Source organism: Chenopodium quinoa, unplaced genomic scaffold (genome assembly GCF_001683475.1).
Source record: "Chenopodium quinoa cultivar QQ74 unplaced genomic scaffold, ASM168347v1, whole genome shotgun sequence".
NCBI classification, from domain to species: domain Eukaryota; kingdom Viridiplantae; phylum Streptophyta; class Magnoliopsida; order Caryophyllales; family Amaranthaceae; genus Chenopodium; species Chenopodium quinoa.
In genome coordinates this window covers 9,883,113-9,902,092 of record NW_018745684.1, presented here as the reverse complement: position 1 = coordinate 9,902,092, position 18,980 = coordinate 9,883,113, and the positions used below count along the sequence as shown (strand labels likewise).

At 36.2% G+C, this 18,980-nt stretch overlaps 1 protein-coding gene across 1 annotated transcript; it reads right to left on the bottom strand.

The window, feature by feature from the left end:
- Window positions 1-14,214: 14,214 nt before the first annotated feature.
- Window positions 14,215-18,811, bottom strand: LOC110717629 (isoamylase 2, chloroplastic-like). Its single transcript, XM_021896376.1, has 2 exons — window positions 18,453-18,811; window positions 14,215-17,781 (listed from the first exon to the last, which is right to left on the bottom strand). Exon 2 carries the CDS (start codon window positions 17,736-17,738, stop codon window positions 15,144-15,146), a length of 2,595 nt encoding a protein of 864 aa, XP_021752068.1. The 5' UTR covers window positions 17,739-17,781; window positions 18,453-18,811; the 3' UTR covers window positions 14,215-15,143.
- Between the last annotated feature and the right edge of the window lie 169 nt (window positions 18,812-18,980).

The window sequence follows — 18,980 nt, the reverse complement described above, 5'->3', positions numbered from 1 at the left end:
TTGCGACCTGAATTACTCCGATACCAAGTTCAGGCAAGGGTTTGGGGAGCATGGATTTGGCAATCCTTGTTCATCGTCGTTCCCAGAGTTTCCCAGAGTTCAACTGAAGTAAGTTTCCGTGTACTTGTTTCGTGTTTTTGTTTTTTTTTTCTTTTTTTTTTTGAAGTAAATTTTGCTTCATAATTTTTTAGTATCAATAAATGTCGATATCTTCCAATTTATTTGTTGAATTTCGTTGAAGGTTGTTGAATTTCGTGTATTTGGGTAATTAAGGCTATTTGTCGAATTTCACTGTTGGTTTGTTTAGGTTTGAATAGGTTTTGTAATGTTGTGATTGGCGAATTATGTGTTCGTGGATTTGTAAATCTGTAATTGTTCTTAGTAATTGTCATGGGAATTGGGGTTTTAGGGGGGTGTCTAATTATCTATTAATTTATTGGTGTAGAATTATGAGGAATGTTATTGATGCTGTATTACCCACTTACTATGTAGGTGTGGATTGGAATTTTGATATTAGTTATTTGTGAAATTGGTATTACGCTGATACCATCTTATGGCTTGTTGGTATTGATTTGATACAATTTTATTCAACCTTGTCGGTGGCTGTTAATTTTTTAGTGAGAGTGATATTTGTGTAAATCTAAACATGTTTGAACTTAGTATGAACTTGTTTGTGTTGGTGTGTTGTGTCCATTAAATTGGGAAATCATGTTGTGGTTCGATTTGTTTGTAAACTGCTCTGGTGTGTGTGTGTAAATTGGTGTTTGAAGTTAATGATTTGGTTTTTGTGTGTGTGGTTCTAATGTAGTTAGTTATGGTGTTCGAGCAGTTCAATGACTCCTCAGTAGGCTGTAGAAGTAATTGGGGGTGAGTGATTTGTAATTAAACCCTATAAAGTATGTTACAGAAGTATGTTTAGTAATTTTGTTTTAAGATTATACATTTCATGAGTTTTGTTCTCTGGTCATTTAAGTTATGTATGGTTTTGTTGAGTTTGGTAATAAGTGAATGTATATATTAAATCCTTTTGCATTGTACCACTTGCAGTCTAGTAAAAAAAATCACGAGGCATGTTGTTGTTGCTTCTTGTAGCAAACAGACCAACTATAAAAAGAAAAAGAAAGTTGTGGTTGTTGAGGATAATGAGGATGGTGAAGATTATAATTTTGATAGAATGATTAGTGGGTCAGATTTTGATGATGCTGACTATGTGTTGGAAGAAGAAGACTATGCTGAAGATGATTTGAATGTTGCTGACTATGAGGAGGAGTCAGAGTATGTAGTTACTCATACTGATAAGAAGCGTAAAGTTGTTGCGCCGCCAAAACCCCCGAACAGACCTCCTGAGAAACAACAGAGGATTGTGAGAAGGGTAAAGTGGCCAGTAGTAGTTGAACAAGGAGAGGTACAGTAACAGGGAATTTCAAATTGGATATTAAATGAGTTTGTGGATTTTAAATTAAATGATAGATGATATTAAACATGTGTTTGATGGAGCACGCATAACTGAATCAAATCCATCAGGACTTCAACAACTTCCTTTGATATGAAACACGCATAACAATAGGTTCAAGAGCTAACATCAACTTATCATATCTCATCACCTCTTCCATTTTGGACGCATCATGATAAGCAACTTTGGTAAGGGTATGTTTCCTACTAATATCCTTTCTCCACCTATCAAGAATGTACATGGGAGGGACCTCACTAACGCTATTCATGTCTAAAACCTTAATTATGTGCCTAAAAAAAATCCCATGACATTCGAAGTGGCGACAATCATAGTACGCCTCTTTACTCTCCTTGTTATACAAAACTGTATAGTCATTAAGCCGACCTTTGAGGGAAATTTCTCTCCTCTTTTCTTGCAATATATCCATACACGGTCTGAGAAGACATGCTCCTCCTCATTATGTGACACCAACTTCTTTGACCCGACAAGGGTCACATATGCCACACGATTGCACTGATTTTGTATTTCAACAAACTTTGCATCCGTGTACAGTTTTTGAAATTTACGTTCCAGCATAAATTTCGATAATAAAGGCCTCACATAACGCACTGAGTTCGCATTCGTATCCTTCTCATTGTTTGCACAGCTTTCCATCGCCTTACAGTAACTAGGAGCAAACTCAGTTAGCCGAGTGTGCTTGTTAATATACCCATAAAAAAAAGCTATTTATGTTCTTTGATTTGTCTGCATTCCTTCCCAAAAGACATCTTTAACATACACGGGATCCACATCCCTCGCTCCTCAAACAGGCCTATCGACAAACATAAACATGACTATTCATCATCATCTACCCTAACTAACAATACACTACAGCTGGTTATGAACACATTAGGGACGGTAATCACATAACACTAGCCATTATCCCATATACCACCTAATAAAAATATTCTTATGAGACATCATGAACACATCACTCTTGAAAAATATTGTTCATTTTTAGGTTAGTTTAGGCAGAGAAATTCGCATTAGGAGATCATGTGTCACTTTCAGCATTTCTAGCCTAATTGTTATTCTGTTACATATGTCAATGATGTGACCTTCTGTTCTATACTATGACCTAATTAGGACTTTTGCATTTTTAAATTTTACTTTTCTTTATATATTACCCGTCCACAGGGTTGAATTATCAGCTGGCTTAACTAAAAATAACATCAAATACACGACCTGAACGCAATAGCATACTCAATATGGCATAGCAGCATGTGTCATAGCAAATGTGTGATGCACAATATCTAATAATAACTCCTCATTTCAGTGATTTTACATTATTTACTACATCTAATAACCAAATGTGTGATGCACATTAACACTAAAATTTAGGCACTTATGTAACACCCTAAAAATTCATTTCCTTTAAAATACCTGTTTTGCCCTTTTTAAAATACGAAATAGGAAAATCTAAGACATTACCGCCACCGTGAAAATGGCTAAGGAAAATATCAAAGACACACAGCGGAAGATTAACTTTAAAACCATTCAAAACAAGTCAACTCAAAAGTCAAACCAAACGAAAGTAAAGTCAAACCAAAGTCAAACGAAGTCAACTTACAACTTGGAACCATTGTAGGCCCTTAAAACCAAACAATACTGAAAACCTTTACGTTAGTCTCACGAGCATAATAAAATAAATAATATTCAAAGCAAATAAAATACATCATATTCCTATGGAAACTAAGCATGATTCGCTCTTCACTCATGCCCATCATGAAAAGTGCTTCATCACCTGAAAAACTGCTCTCTACTTGTCCCCACTACTCGCCATTAGAAATGGGTCATCGTAGGGCCAAGGTAAAGACAAGGCCAAACAAACATACAACACACAGTCAGCAATCGTGAGTACATAAGCGTAATAAACACACACTAACATGTTTTTATCATCACACAACTTACCTTGTTGCACTTGTAAACAAACATACAAGACATTCAACATTTAACTAGACAAATACCAATGTCCATTTAATTTGATTATGCATCAAACGGGTTTCCAACCAAATCTCTGCCCCAAATAAATTAAGGTAACTACATTGGGAGCTAACCGGGTAGGCAAATGTCACATGAAGTGACTGGACGTCTTGCACATAAAATAAATAAAAAGGAAAATACAGCGTCCTATACTTCCTGTAGAAGTTATGGTCAAATATAAAGTCGCATAACTCCCCCCATATGTTCATACTTGAGGTATATACGTTCCAAGAGTTTTGGTGCGTAATCTCTTTCACTTGACGTTGTTTACATATTATTAGACTTGGTGATGACTCTCAACCATAACACAATCCAACATTATAATCATTCAAGCAACCAAACATACCAATTTAAATTCTTGAATAATTAGTGACCACATAACTTTTAATAGTTGAACCCTTTTTAATCTACCTCGATGTCAAAGACACCTTAAACGCATAATGCGCCGCAAATCCTATCCCTCGGTGTTAGAAACACCTTAAGTGCACATAGGCACTGCAATATAATTTATTCCTGTGTACTAAGACACTTGATAGCTCAATTCCCATGCTTAAAGCATGAATAAAAATTATATGAACCATAATAAAATTTCCTTTTCATATTCCAAACCAAATTAAACCTTTAGTTTAACCAAACATGCCTTCAATCATGCTAATAATAAAAATGTGGTTCATATCCAACATGCCAACATATCTAATTCTAATCACCAATTCATCATAAATAATTCATACATCACAAATCATTCACCAACATCAATCATACAACAAATTCCAACCAACATCTATCATGATACTACTTGGAATTATTTTATCAAAGCCTAGCATGCTTCTACATATTCAAATAATTACCAAGTACGCGAACGTACCTTGAATATGATCTCAAAATTGCCACGACTAAATAAAATCACTCGCTTGGAAATCTCCTACAATCCAAAATTATAAAGAGGCATTAATACCTATTCAATATAAATTTCCAGCAATATATACACTCTTTAAATCACTCATAAACCCTCTAAAATAAGCTGAATTTTAATTTAAAACCTTTACTTTTATTCCCAATTAATGGGTAATTAAAAATTCTTTCAAGAAACTTAATTGTAGCTTATATACAAAAATTCCAGCTTTATTAAATCATCTATAATTGTTGTAATTATGTTTTAAAACACCTATTTCAATAACTTAAATCACCCATAAACAATTTCCATCAATATACATAAACTTAGAAACCTAGGGTTTGTAATTTGGGGCTTTTTAATTCAAAACCAAATCTGAAAATTTATATACGTCATACTTAAAATCAAACATCATAAAAATCATCACAAAACTCAAAATCAATAATTAAATCAAGGCTAGATTAGGATTAAAAACAACAGAGATTTTTTTTTTGTTCGAACACCAACAGCCACGACACCACAGCAAGGTTGCTGCCGCGCGCCCGTTGGTGGTGCTGCTGCTGTCGTCGGCATTTGCTGGTGGCTGCGGCGGTGGTGGTGGCCGAAGTGTGGTGTGAAGAAAATAAGGGGAAGGGGGAAAAAGAGAGAATAAGAGGAGAGAGAGAGAGAGAGAGTTACCTTTGGGTATTCTCCACCTTGGGCAAAGTTTAATTTGCCCATGTGATGGGTATTTATACACCCTTTCTAAAACTCTCGTAGACTTAAATTCCCTTTTTACCCTTAATGATCTCTTTCCTATTCAAACTAACATTTTGACTTTCCTTAAATACCATTAACTTTAAAAATTACCTTTTTATAAAATTATATGCCCCAATGATTTTAAATTATAAAATACAGTATTTCCAAAATTATTAAATAAATAAATTGGACCTTTAATTTAAAACTAAAACTGTTTAATTTAGTAAAACATCATAAATAATTCATTTCAACTTATTTAAATACTTTAAGAAATACCCATTTAAGTTAAAATATGTATAAAAATACGGGGTATTACAACTTAACAGAGCCAAACATAACCAAATCAACAAAACATGGACATTCACATTAATACTTTTACTGTGGCCTTTACTCTGTATTCAAAAAAATAAATGTAAGTACAAGAAATAAAAAAACTGACCTTCTAGCCACTCATAGCACTCAAAGTCTTCTAGCTTGAACTTTTTCACAACTTCCCACCAAGAATCAACAAACTCCTCCGAGGTATGCTGTTGTAGATCACGTGCTCCAACTTCTCTTTGACATCCTGATAGTTACACAAAGCACCAAGTTTCTGCCTAAACTTCTTCATTATATGCTACATACACCATCGATGGCGTGTCTGAGGCATTGGAAAAACAGCTCTAATTGTCTTCCTCATCGCCGCATCCTGATGTGTCATGATAGCTATCAGGGCCTTACCTCTCATGCATGACACCCAAGTCTTAAATAACCACTCAAAGGTTTCGGCATTCTCGTGTGAAACTAAAGCACACCCAAGAAGGATTGTCTGACCATGTGATTCACCCCTACAAAGTTCGAAAAGCACTAGTAGAAAAACACAAATGCGCACCGGTTCAAAACCCCCCATTCGCACCGGTTTTGAACCGGTTTAGAATTGAGGGATGCGAAAAATGTAAAACACTTGCACCGATTTTGAACCGGTGTGAATACTTGTTATTGGCACCGGTTAACCAGTGCTAATAATAGGCACCCACTTTTAAACAAAAATATAATTCATTACTTTTGGCATTGGTTAACCGGTGCCAAAAATGCCCAAAAAAATAAATAAATTTTTTTTTTTTTGCTTTTTTCATCTGAATTTTTCACCAGACTATTATAGATATACATAATATACTTGAAACTGATAATTTTCATTAATAACCTATAATTTTACACTTGAAAAAAAAAGAAAAAAAAATATATAGCAGCAGCCTAGTAGCAGAATAGCAGCATCACAGTAGCTATACAGCAGCAGTATCGAAGCAGCAGCACTAAAGAGAACGCAACGTCCATATTAAGGAATAGAGCAACCTGAATGCAGCCTGAATTTTGTTATTTCATGCACCAATTTGATTACAGATCCATATGTAACCTGTCAAATTTTACAAAAAAAATCCCACATTACTAACCAATCTTTTCATAATAATAAATAAATCAACAACAAAAATAACACAAACCCAAATCAAAAGAATAAACCCAAATCACGAAATAAAAACAATTATCAAATAAAAATCGCAGATGAAAACATTCTATAGAGTCTACAACAACAACAGCACAAACAAACAAACAGCAAAATACCCTCTCAATACACACACTCAAAAAATATTAAGAAGTCATTGACAAGCATTAAGAGAACCCCTTTTTCTACACTCATTCAATATTCCATAGCTAGGCATAATCAATTATTCAAGAGTAGACGTGAAAGCCATATCAACTTGCATTCTGGCATTAACAACTAGCAAAAAGCCAGAAAGATAGCATAGGACCACATAAGGTCATGCATACATTTAACACACATACATTTCAATGCAAATGTTAAAGGCAAATAAGGTATAGTCCTTGGATAAATTAGTTAGGCAAGGTATTAGTATACATACAGAAAGCACAACTTCGATAGCCTGCCTAAAGACTCCGGAATGGCGAATTGGACCGCTGAAACTGTTCAAATAGAGATCCAAACTGACCAAGTTTGTCAGATTGCCCAGCTCACTAGGTATTGGCCCCCTGATATTGTTACTGTACAGTTCCCTGAGAATAAAAACATACTCTAATAAGTTCATATAATTTCATAACATAAAAAAAAAAAAAAACCAAAGGATCAAGTACATGATAAAGTTACATTCCAATGAACCAGAAAACAATTAAATTTGTGCTTGATCCATATTATAAGCTCAAAAGAAATAATTATTTGGTTGATTTCCCATCAAACCAGGTTCAAGGATGACTCAATGTATGCAATTATAACCTTCAAAACGAGAGAGAGAGATACAGAGTACAAACAGCCAGCTATCAGTTTATCACTCCTCTAATGAAACTAGAGCACAGAACATTTTTTATTTATGGCAGTGAAATACAAGCAGCAATGACTCAATAGAGATAACACCATCAGCCCCAATCTTGTCAATAGCTTCAGCAAGAATACTCCCAAACAAAGTCATCATTTCCAGAAGATATTAAAGCCATAGTTGCAGGCAACAAGTATAAATTAATATAAAAACATAGGCTTAAAGCCACACTTGCCCCCAATCTCGGCAGAGCAAAAGCAGCAGCTACAGCAGAGCAAAAGTAGCAGCAGCAGGGGTGCACTACAGGGAAGCAGGGTAAAAGGCTCAAGCTTCAAGTCATTCGATAAACGCAAAAACACAACTCAGAAAATCAATCCAATACCAAATTTTCATTCCTGAGCTATTCTTGTCAAGAAACTCAACAATTATGGTACAATAAGGCAACATAAGAAGACAAACTAGAAACAAAATATAATGAAATAATCCACCATTATCCACTACCAAATGAGATTTAATTTGCATATTCAATCAAAAGAAACCCAAAACTGATCAAAATATACCCATACCACAATCAAGAAATCAATCAAAATATACCCAAAACAATATATACCTAAAAAATCAAATTAAATGACAACCAATACAATATTCACAATACATCCACAAATCAAACTACTGAAATTCAAGATTCAAGTATCAAATACTTTGTATACTCACAAGTCAAATACTCTGCGTACCCATTATTCAAATATTTCGTATATTCACAATTCCAAAAGCTCAAATTAACAAAATCCTAGATCAATTCCTGAGCTATTCACATTTTTTATGTAAGCTTTTGCAAGTTGTTCCATCTTCCAGGTCTCCTTCATTAGTATAAACACTGCAGATTTTGTAAGTCTATCCACCACTACCCAAATTGTGTCATTTCCAGTTTTTGACTTTGGGAGGCAAGTCACAAAGTCCATTGAAATACAATCCTATTTCCATCCAGGAATTTCCAATGATTGCACAGTTCCTTGCGGTTTTTTGTACTTTATCTTCACTTTCTAACAAGTTAGACACTTTGCCACAAATTCCACAACTTCATTCTTCATTCTGGGCCACCCATACACCTTTTTCAAGTCCTTATATAGCTTGTCCCCTCCTGGGTGTACTGAGTATGGTGTATTCTGACCCTCTTCCATCAACTTCCTTTTTACCTCCTCACATTTTTGTGGTACACACCAATGACCTTTGTATCTTAAATTCCCATCTTCATGGATCTTGAAATTCGTAGCTTTTCCTTGCTTTATTTTCTCACGAATCCTATCCAACTTTACATCTCCTGCTTGATTTTCCCTTATCTCATCAAATATTGTTGGTTGAATACTTAGATTCCAATTCGCAAGTATGCCTGTTGGCACTCCCCATTCTACCACTTCTAGATTCATTTTCCTCATCTCTCTACATAACTCATCAGCCACTATCAAAGTATTCAGTCTATGACTAGTTTTACGACTAAGAGCATCTGCGACTACATTTGCTTTTCCCTCATGATATTGTATGTCTAAGTCATAATCCGTCGTATATTCTAACCATCTCCTTTGGCGTGAGTTTAAATCCCTAAGAGTGAAAATGTATTTCAAACTCTTATGGTCTGTATAAATCCTACATTTCACTCCATACAAGTAATGTCTCCAAATCTTTAGTGCAAAAATGATTGCAGCTAATTCTAGGTCATGAGTAAGGTAATTTACTTCATGAGTCTTTAACTGTCTAGATGCATACGCGATCACCTTCCCATTTTGCATAAGTACACATCCTAGACCATTCTTGGATGCGTCACAATATATATCATAAACTCCACTATCGTTTGGCAGTGTAAGCACTGGCGCTATGATCAGCTTTTGTTTCAAGAGTTGGAATGCTTCCTCACACTTGTCATTCCATTTAAACTCCTTGTCCTTTTTCATTAGAGAGGTCATAGGTTTAGCAATCTTCGAGAAATCTTTTACAAAACGTCTATAATACCCTGCTAAACCTAAGAAACTCCTAACGCCAGACACTGTTTTCGACGTAGGCCAACCTTTCACTGCCTCGATCTTTAAGGGATCTACTTCTACTCCATCTTTGGACACAAAATGGCCTAGAAATGCTACTTTATCCAACCAAAACTCACACTTAGAGAACTTTGCGTAAAGCTTGTTTTCCCTAGTGTTTGCAGAACTGCCCTTAGATGTTCTACGTGTTCTTCTTTACTCTTCAAATACACCAGTATATCATCTATTGACACTACCACAAACTTGTCTATAAATGGATGAAACACCCTATTCATCAAGTCCATAAAGATTGTTGGAGCATTCGTCAATCCAAATGCCATTACCGTGAACTCATAATGTCCATATCTTGTTCTAAATGCAGTCTTAGGAATATCTTCATATGCCAGACCTTAAATCAATCTTAGAAAATACAGTTGTGCCTCTCAACTAGTCAAATAGGTCATCAATCCTTGGTAATGGGTACTTGTTCTTTATGGTGACCTTATTTAACTCCCTATAATCAATACACAACCTCATACTTCCATCCTTCTTCTTCACAAATAACACTGACGCTCCCCAAGGTGATGCACTTGGTCTTATATAACCCTTTTCTAATAAATCCTGCAATTGCTCCTTTAACTCACTCATCTCTGTAGGTGCCATTCGATATGGTGCCTTGGAAATTGGTGTTGTTCCTGGAACTAGCTCTATTGTGAAATCAATTGCCCTTTTAGGTGGCATTCCAGGAATTTCTTTTGGAAACACATCCAGAAACTCGTTCACTACTTCTATATCTTCAGGCTTAGTTGTCTCCTCATTCTCCATATTCCTCACACTACAAAAATACACTGGATGCCCCTTCTTAATATACTTTGCCAGTTTTAACACAGGTATGATCCTTGGGCACTTGGTTTCACAATGCATCCAATATGTCACCAACTCATTATCAGTTGTAGTCATTTTCACTTTCTGTGATCTACAACTAATCTCTACACTATACTTGCTCAACCAATCCATTCCCAAAATGACATCAAAGTTACTCAATCCAAACTCATTGAGATCCGATAAAAACACTTTTCCTTCGATTTCTAAAGGTAAATCTATAAAGGTCTTGTTACACTTTACTACCCCACCCGTAGGAATAACTACAGGAAAATCTACCTCATCTACGGTTTTCAAACAGTTTGGTAATTTTGAAACAATTACCTTTGAAATGAAAGAAAAAGATGCACCAGAATCAAACAAGACTTTAACAGGAATAGAGTTAATAGAAAAAGTACCAGTGATGACATCTTTCGTGGAATCAGCCTCATGCCTACTCATAACATTCAACTTTACTGCAGCTCCACCTTTCTGTTGGTTGTTCCCATTATTATTGTTGGTTTTCGCCGCATTCTGTTGTGCTCCCTTGTTCCCAGAATAGTTGTTACTTCCCTGAAAGTTCTTTTGGGCCCTACCTTGATTATTTCCCTGCCTGTTTCTATTAGGGTCCTAGGAGAAACATTCATACTCCCTGTGTCCTAACTTGTTGCAAGCACGACAAGTAACCAAATTCCCATCACAATCCCTTCCAGGGTGGTTATTCTTACACCTCTTACAATAGAAATGCCTTGCTCCCTTGTTATTTCCCTGACTAGAGTTCCTATCATGATACTACTTGGAACTAATTAAACAAAGCCTAGCATGCTTCTACATATTCAAATAATTACTAAGTACGCGAACGTACCTTGAATATGATCCCAAAATCGCCACGACTAAATAAAATCACTCACTTGAAAGTCTCCTACAAACCAAAATTATAAAAAAGTATTAATACCTCTTCCACAAAAATTTCAGCAATATATACTCTCTTTAAATCACTCATAAACCCCCTAAAATAATCTGAAATTTTATTTAAAACCCTTACTTTTATTCCCAATTAATGGGTAATTAAAAATCCTTTCAAGAAACTTAATTATAGCTTATATATAAAAATTTCAGCATTATTAAAACTTATAAAATTGCTGTAATTTAGTTTAAAAACATTTATTTCAATAGTTTTAATCAACCACAATCAAATTCCATCAATATACATTAATTTAGAAACCTAGGGTTTTTAATTTGTGGCTTTTTAATTCAAAGCCAAATCTGAAAATTAATATACAAAATACTTATTATTAAACATCCTAAAATCATCACAAAACCCAAAAACATTAATTAGATTAGCGTAGATTTAATTAAAAATAAAAAGAAAATATTTTTTTTTTGTTCGGCCATAACAGCACCGACACCACAGCCGGCTGCTGCCGCGCCTGCTGGTGGTGCCGCTGCTGTCACCGGCACCTGCTGGTGGCTGCGGCGGTGGTCCGACGACGTGTGGTGGTGGTCCGGTGTGTGTGGTGGTGGTGTGTGTGGTGATTGAAAATAAAATAAAAATAAATAAATAAAGGGGAAGGGGAAAAATTAAGGGGAAAAGAAAATAAGAGGAGAGAGAGAGTTTACCTTTAGGTGCACTCCACCTTAGGCATATGATGGGTATTTATACCCCCTGTCAATATCCCTCCTACTTTAAATTCTTTTACTACCCTTAATGATCCCTTTCCTAGTCAAACTAGTATTTTGACTTTTCTTAAATACCATTGACTTTAAAAATTATCTTTTTATATAATAACATGCCCCAATATTTTTAAATCATAAAATAAAATATTTCCAAGATTATTAAATAATTTAAAATAACTTTTAATTAAAATCATTCTTTTAAAATTAATGAAAAAGCCTAAATAATTCATTTCGAATTATTTAAATACTTTAAGAAATACTTATTTAAATTAAAAATACGTATAAAAATACGGGGTATTACAATAGCCGAGGCATCACCATTTTTTAACTTCAACCTCCTCTTTCTATTCATCAAATTGTGAATATCTTTTTTCGTGAATCCCATATTCTCAACACCGCTTCTTTGGCTTGCCATATTGTTGAAAATTTACCCTACCGGGGCACCGAATCCATGGTCATTTTCAATCCTATGCTCCAAATGCTTTGTAATATTTTCCTTTCTATACATAGCAATGTGTTTAGACAACTCAGGACTCACTTTATGATTGTGCTCATTAACAGCCTTCTTGATCTGCCAACCACCTTCATCATAACCTTGACCATAAATTATAACTGGACAATTGCATTTTTTAGTAGTCTTCTTCACAATTGGTTTTTCCTTAACCACAACCCTCTTCCCATTAACCCTCCTCCTTTATGTTGTCTTACCATAGCACTCGCACTTCCAAACATAAGTGCAAAATGAATTTGACTTCCCGCATTTTTTGAGATTGGCTTCCCACCACCTATACACACAACACCAAATCCTTCTTGCTTCTCATAACCACGATAAAACTTATTCATGTCATGCTAATTGCCAAACACCATTCCTGCTTGTGGATGAGGTAATGAAGTAGCCTAGCTCTCTACCTGACCCTGAACTGTCTAAGCCCCTCTCTGAGCCTACACTATGTGAACCCACACTACAATCGTCATTCAAGTCGATACCCTCCCTAGTAATAGTACCCTCCTCGGTAATGTTACATTGAGCAGGAGGCTCCTTGTTCAAGTCAATACCCTCCCATCCATCGTCATTCAAATCACTTTGTGAACTTTCATCACTGAACTATCTGAGCTACAAACTACCGAGTCTCCCTCCATGACCTGGTACTCACAACCATTCTGCTACCCAAAACAACCGAAAGCAGAAAATAATAAAAACCAACTCTTCTATTATTACTAATAGCCATCATAATACAAGAACAACAACAATAAAAGAACAACAGCAATACAATAACAACACAACAAGAACATCACAACAGGAGATACACTCAAGCAAAGTTCTAGAGAACCTTCATTTAATTGGATAGACATATATGGCATTTAATATAACACAAATCAAATACTTCCTCTGCCCACAATTATCTGCACCAAACGTCATTTTTGCAGACTCCTAGGCAAAATTTCTTAAACAAGTTTATTGAAAATTAAGAGGAGAGAGAAGGGATAATTAATCCAAATAAAAAAAAAACACAATTAAACATTGGAGAACAACCACCACTCACGGACGCAGAACCACCACGCCACCCCACGAACCACCAACACCCAATCCCACTTACGCAACCCCCATGAAACCACCACCAAAACCCACCACCCCACAAACCAAACCACCGAAACACCACCCCACAAACAATGTTCTATCTTTCACAAACCAAACCACCGAAACCACCACCCCACGAACCCAAACCACAGAAACCCACCACTGAAACCCACGACTCCAAGAACGCACGAAACCCAGGAACTCAGAACACCGTAACCCACAAACTCAGACCATTGAAACCCACCACCGAACCCACGAAACCCAGATCTGGAATCGAAACCCACGAACTCAAACCACCGAAATCCACGAACTCATATTATTGGTTGTGGTGGATTAGGGTGGCGACGGAAAGGGGTAGGGGATGGTCGAAGAATTGCTCGACGATCTGGGGTCTTGTCGCGGTGGTGCTGGTGCTCTGGGCTTGTCTGGGCTGGTGGTAGGGGCGGCGAAGTGGCTGGGGTAAGGTGGTAATTAGTTGGTAAGTAAGTGTAATTAAAAGATGTTAAACAAAGTTAAAAAATAAAAGTAAGGGTAAGGTGGTCTTTTTACTCTTTAAAATTTACTAAAAGAGGAAAGAAAAAAAATTGTTGCACATAATTAAGAGCACCCATTTATAGCAAATGTTGTAGATAATTATGGGCGGAGGGAGTATAACAAAAATCAAAGCATCTAAATAAGAATCCTTCAATTATTAACCAAATTAATACCGATTCACCTGCCAATTCTAAATTCCAGTACTTTATAACTTATAAATAACAAACAAACGTTCACGCAAAATTCAGCCTTATTCTTCACTTTTTGACAACAATTTTCAGCAATAGCTTAACCAATTGTTAGATGACCAGGCGAATTTTGAAGAATACACATTTATAGTACATAATTAACCACATGCAACAAATAAAGACTAAACTCAATGATCTCACTTTGTTCGTTCACCCATTTGCCATTTTCCATTTCGGCAACTGAACCCAACTACAAATCTGCTCCACAATTTCTTGATCTGTCCGAACTCGTGTAGGTCGTTCAATTATCGGGGATTAGATTGTCGCCAATTAGAGCTTCACTCTTTCACCTCCAAAATTTGGGGCTTTTCCTTTGTCCAGCTTCAATATTTTGATTTTTGGTGGAAAATTTGGGAGGGAAAAATTTCTGATTTTTGTGGCAGATTGCTAAAATGCTAGTGAAAATTTGGGGAGGAATAGGATGGTGGTTATTGACAAGAGGTCCCCCCACTCTTTTTACTTTTTATAATTTTTAATGTGCTTTTCTATTTTCCTTTTATTTTTATAAGTTGGGTCCCTGTGGCCTCAACTTAGTTGAGGATGAGAATTCCTATGTGATAACACATCCTACCTTCCCGAAATATGTACCTATGTTTCATACCAAAATAACTTGTGTATGTAGTTAAGTAGTTTGCATTACATGTGCAGGAATTTTTTTACTTGTGGCTTCATTGTTGTCTCTTGATACGGTTACACACTTACAAGTGGCTTTACTACAAAATTTCAAACTCAGAAATGCTGGATAATTTCATGACTACTACGCTTTATTTTCTGTACAAATTACTAGTGTTTATTAAGAACTAAATTACAATCCAGAATTACACAACTCGCGCATTCAGGATCTTTGCTTCAAAAAGTACAGAACTGTGTGACTTCATTTCGTATGCTATCAATCCAGGCATCTTCTCAGGGACAGGAATGCCATCTGACGAGAAAAATCCAGGAAAAGCAAGAGCTGTGTCAAGTAATCGTACCCAAGTCATTCCCTCAGGGGGTGGTGGTAAAATTATATTTTCTGAATGTCCCCCGGCATTGAAGGCAGCATACAAGTCACCCTTCACAAAGGAAGACTCTGACCCTCTGTTGTCAGCCTTTAATTCCATAGCTAGAAATTTAGCTAGTGGATCATCCCATCTTGGTGGAGACAAGTCACAGTGATACCAACCAATATTTTCTTCTTCCAAAAATTCCCTCTTCTGCAGAAGATCACCACGCCTCTCTCTCAGAGAAATCAGAAATGAAATAAGCTGCGTGATCTGGACACCAAAAGCAGTCTTAAGAGCACTCCAATTGAAAGGTTTTCTTTTACTGTATGAAGGGGATCCGCCAGTAGATTGGCCACACTCATCTCCCATATTTAATACAGGAACACCAAGTGAAACAAATAATATAAAGAGAAAGTTACGGATTTGTTTGAGCCGCATTTCAAGGACAACTTTCTGATCTGTAGGGCCTTCTTCCCCACAATTCCAACTAAATTCAGAAGCAAGGTCACTACAGCTGAAGCTAACCAAATCAACTAGAGAAAGACCAAAGTTCCTGGCAACATAATTGAACGAATACGATGGACTTCTTCCAGCAGAAAAAATGTCCCCGCTTCCACAAAGTCGTGTTGCAAGACTACTTATAAGTCCTTCACCCCTCAAAAAATTTCTCACATCAACACAAAATTTAGAATTTATTTCAGCCCATCGTTTCCAATGAGGAAAGCAGGTTTCTTTGGATTTCACATCATAAGGATCCCAAAAATCCGCAATTATCTTTGTTTTTGAAAGTACAGGATCAAAAGCAATAGTTTCGACCAAAGGAGGGCGAGACAAGCTCTCTCCATAAGAGCCTCTCAAGAGATCTGAAGCATTTAGGAAGCAAAATCCATCTATATGAAACTCAGTCACCCAATACCGGAGACTATCAACAATGATCTGCTGCATGTTTGGATAGTTACAGTTCAAAGCATATCTAATACTCAATTCTCCGTCCTTATCAGCATAAAAATAGGATAAAGGGTCGATTTTTTGGAGTATTCCTTTTTCAGTGGTATGAGTGAAAACAACTTCCAAGTGAACCTCTATTCCATTGGCATGCATTGTCTTTACCATCTCTTTCATTGAATTAATAGCAGATATAGAATCGCCAGCAGGTCCATATACCTGCATTGGTGAAAAATAATGAAATGGATAATAGGGGTCCTTTCTGTCATCACATGGAAAAACTGGCTCCAATAATATGCTATTGATACCAAGATTCCTGAAATGCTGAAGTTTTTCAGCAGCACCAGAGAAGTTTCCAGAAAACTCAGCAGGCAGTTTACTGGACTTGTCCCCAGTAAATTGCATTATATTTAATCGATAGAGAACTAATTTCTCCAAGCTTAATCCAGGACGGGTATCACCACTCCAATCAAAAGCTGGTATAGCATGTAATTGACCAAGATCAGGTAGACCAGGAAGCTTCTTCGTTAACAGTTTAGCATATGGATCTAAAATAACCCTGTTACTTTTTTCACTAAATACAGCTCCTTTGCATTTGTATCCATAGCTCACAAAGGGTCCAACACTATCAAAAGATGCATGCCAAATATCACCAGTTCGGTTCACATACGGATCCAGTTCAATCTCTAAAGCAGGTTTCTGTGACGCAATATCATCGAACAAACAAAGGACAACACTTTCTGCATTTCTGGAGAAAAGAGAAAAGTTCATCCTACCATCACTGGAGAAAGAAACACCCGGCGGAGCTGGATACCCAGCTGCAAAGCCAATAGGAATACAAAAATCGGTTTGTCTATGACTCTTTATCTCGAAACTTTCTGAATCAGAGCCATTTATATAATTCAACATGAATGAGAGATAAAATGGGGCTAAATATGATTCAAATTCTATTTCAACTATGTAAGTGCCAAAAGAGTTTCTCCTCAGAGATATCTGGGAGACGGCCTTCTCAGGAGCTGAGGTTTGGAATTCAAAAGGAATGAAAGATGAAGAGTCGGATCTATATATACCCCAATTTAGTACCAGCTTCTCCGGGTTACCATTCAGTTGAGAAGGACAAACCTCAATATGCACCGAATACTTTAAACTTCTCTTCCCGACAGCTACCTTCACTTGACCACCATTCTCAGTCCTAAAATGGTATTTTGACAATCCTTGCTCAGCCTTTTCAAGGGGGATTCCAGCTAAAGCTCTAGCTTGGAGACCTAGCTTTTTAACAGGCTGCATTTTGGAACAACCGTAGCTTTCATGAAACACATGTTGCCACCCAATTTTTCCTTCATGTATTAAATCCCTTCCTTCTAACGAAATACAAGTACAAGCGAATTTTCTTGATAAATTTGCACTAGTATTGATTGTTTGGAACAATCCCACAGGTCCGGATTTAAAACCACTGCCATTGACTGCTACCAGATTGGACATAAATTCCAGAGTTTCTCAACAAGATGCTACAATTGTGATACACCTGTTTGGTAGAGGAGTAAGTAGTAAGTCCAAAAACTCAGTTATGCCGAGGTTGTAATTCATTGGCAACAAGAAAGCACATCCAGCAAATGGGTATAGAAGAAGCACAAAATCTAGTTCGACAAGTTCTTCCTATCAATTTCAAGTCCAATATGCACCACACATTCATAGCATTACAAAATCTCATATGCATCGCGATATACCATTAGTTGACGCTACAAACACTTTCAAATTTCGTTATTGATCGTGCATAAACGGGGTTAGTCATAAACATTAGTTGGGTTAAAATAAGATTAATTGTAACACATCGATTGAAGTTACGAATAAAGTTTCAAAGGGGTTACAGATAATGGTATAATAGACACATTGTACCATGAATTACAGTAATAAAATAGTGCAGCCGTACTCAAAGGTAAACAGTATTGCATAACAGTTTTTGCTATAATTAAATTTCATAATCATGTAAAATAACTATTAATCCAACAATACAAACCCAGATAACTAACTAATACAATCAATCACTTCAATCAACTTCAAATTTTTTTCCTAATTCAAGCCCTATTCAATGTAAATTTCAGTGCATAATCCAATGAATATCTGATACTCCGTAACTTATTTGAGTTGCCTATGTAAAAATTAAAAACACAATACAATTTTGAGTCGAACAATTACCTGGGGAATGAATGATTCTGGAATTCAAATTCTGGGATGTTTTGATTTGATCCTGAATTTGGGAAGAGAAGAAGGACGCTCTTTGGCTACTTGGGTATTGTGGAAGGAGAGAGAAAATGAGAATTGATTGACAATGAGATATATTAGGAGATTATCTAGGCATGGCTGCCATTGTTTTTGAATCACAGGCACAGAGCAAGGCTCAAGAATAGTATATGTGAATTGTGATTATTAATAAGGAGATGAAGATTGATAATTTGAGATGAAGAATGTAAGATCCAAAAAGAATTTGCCAATTTCCCCGCCAGGCGCCAGTCCCAAGACTAAGGGGTGAGCAAGAAATCGGTGGGTCCGAACCCTTAATCGGTTCCAATCCGGTTCTAGTTCATATAAGGATTCAATTTGAACCCGTTTTGTATTCAAACTAGTGTGAGGTGCAGATGATGTCCCAAATTGCTAGTTTGTATTTGTTTAGTTTGATAATCATGTTAGACTGTTTTTTAATGTTTTGATAATCATCTTGAAAAA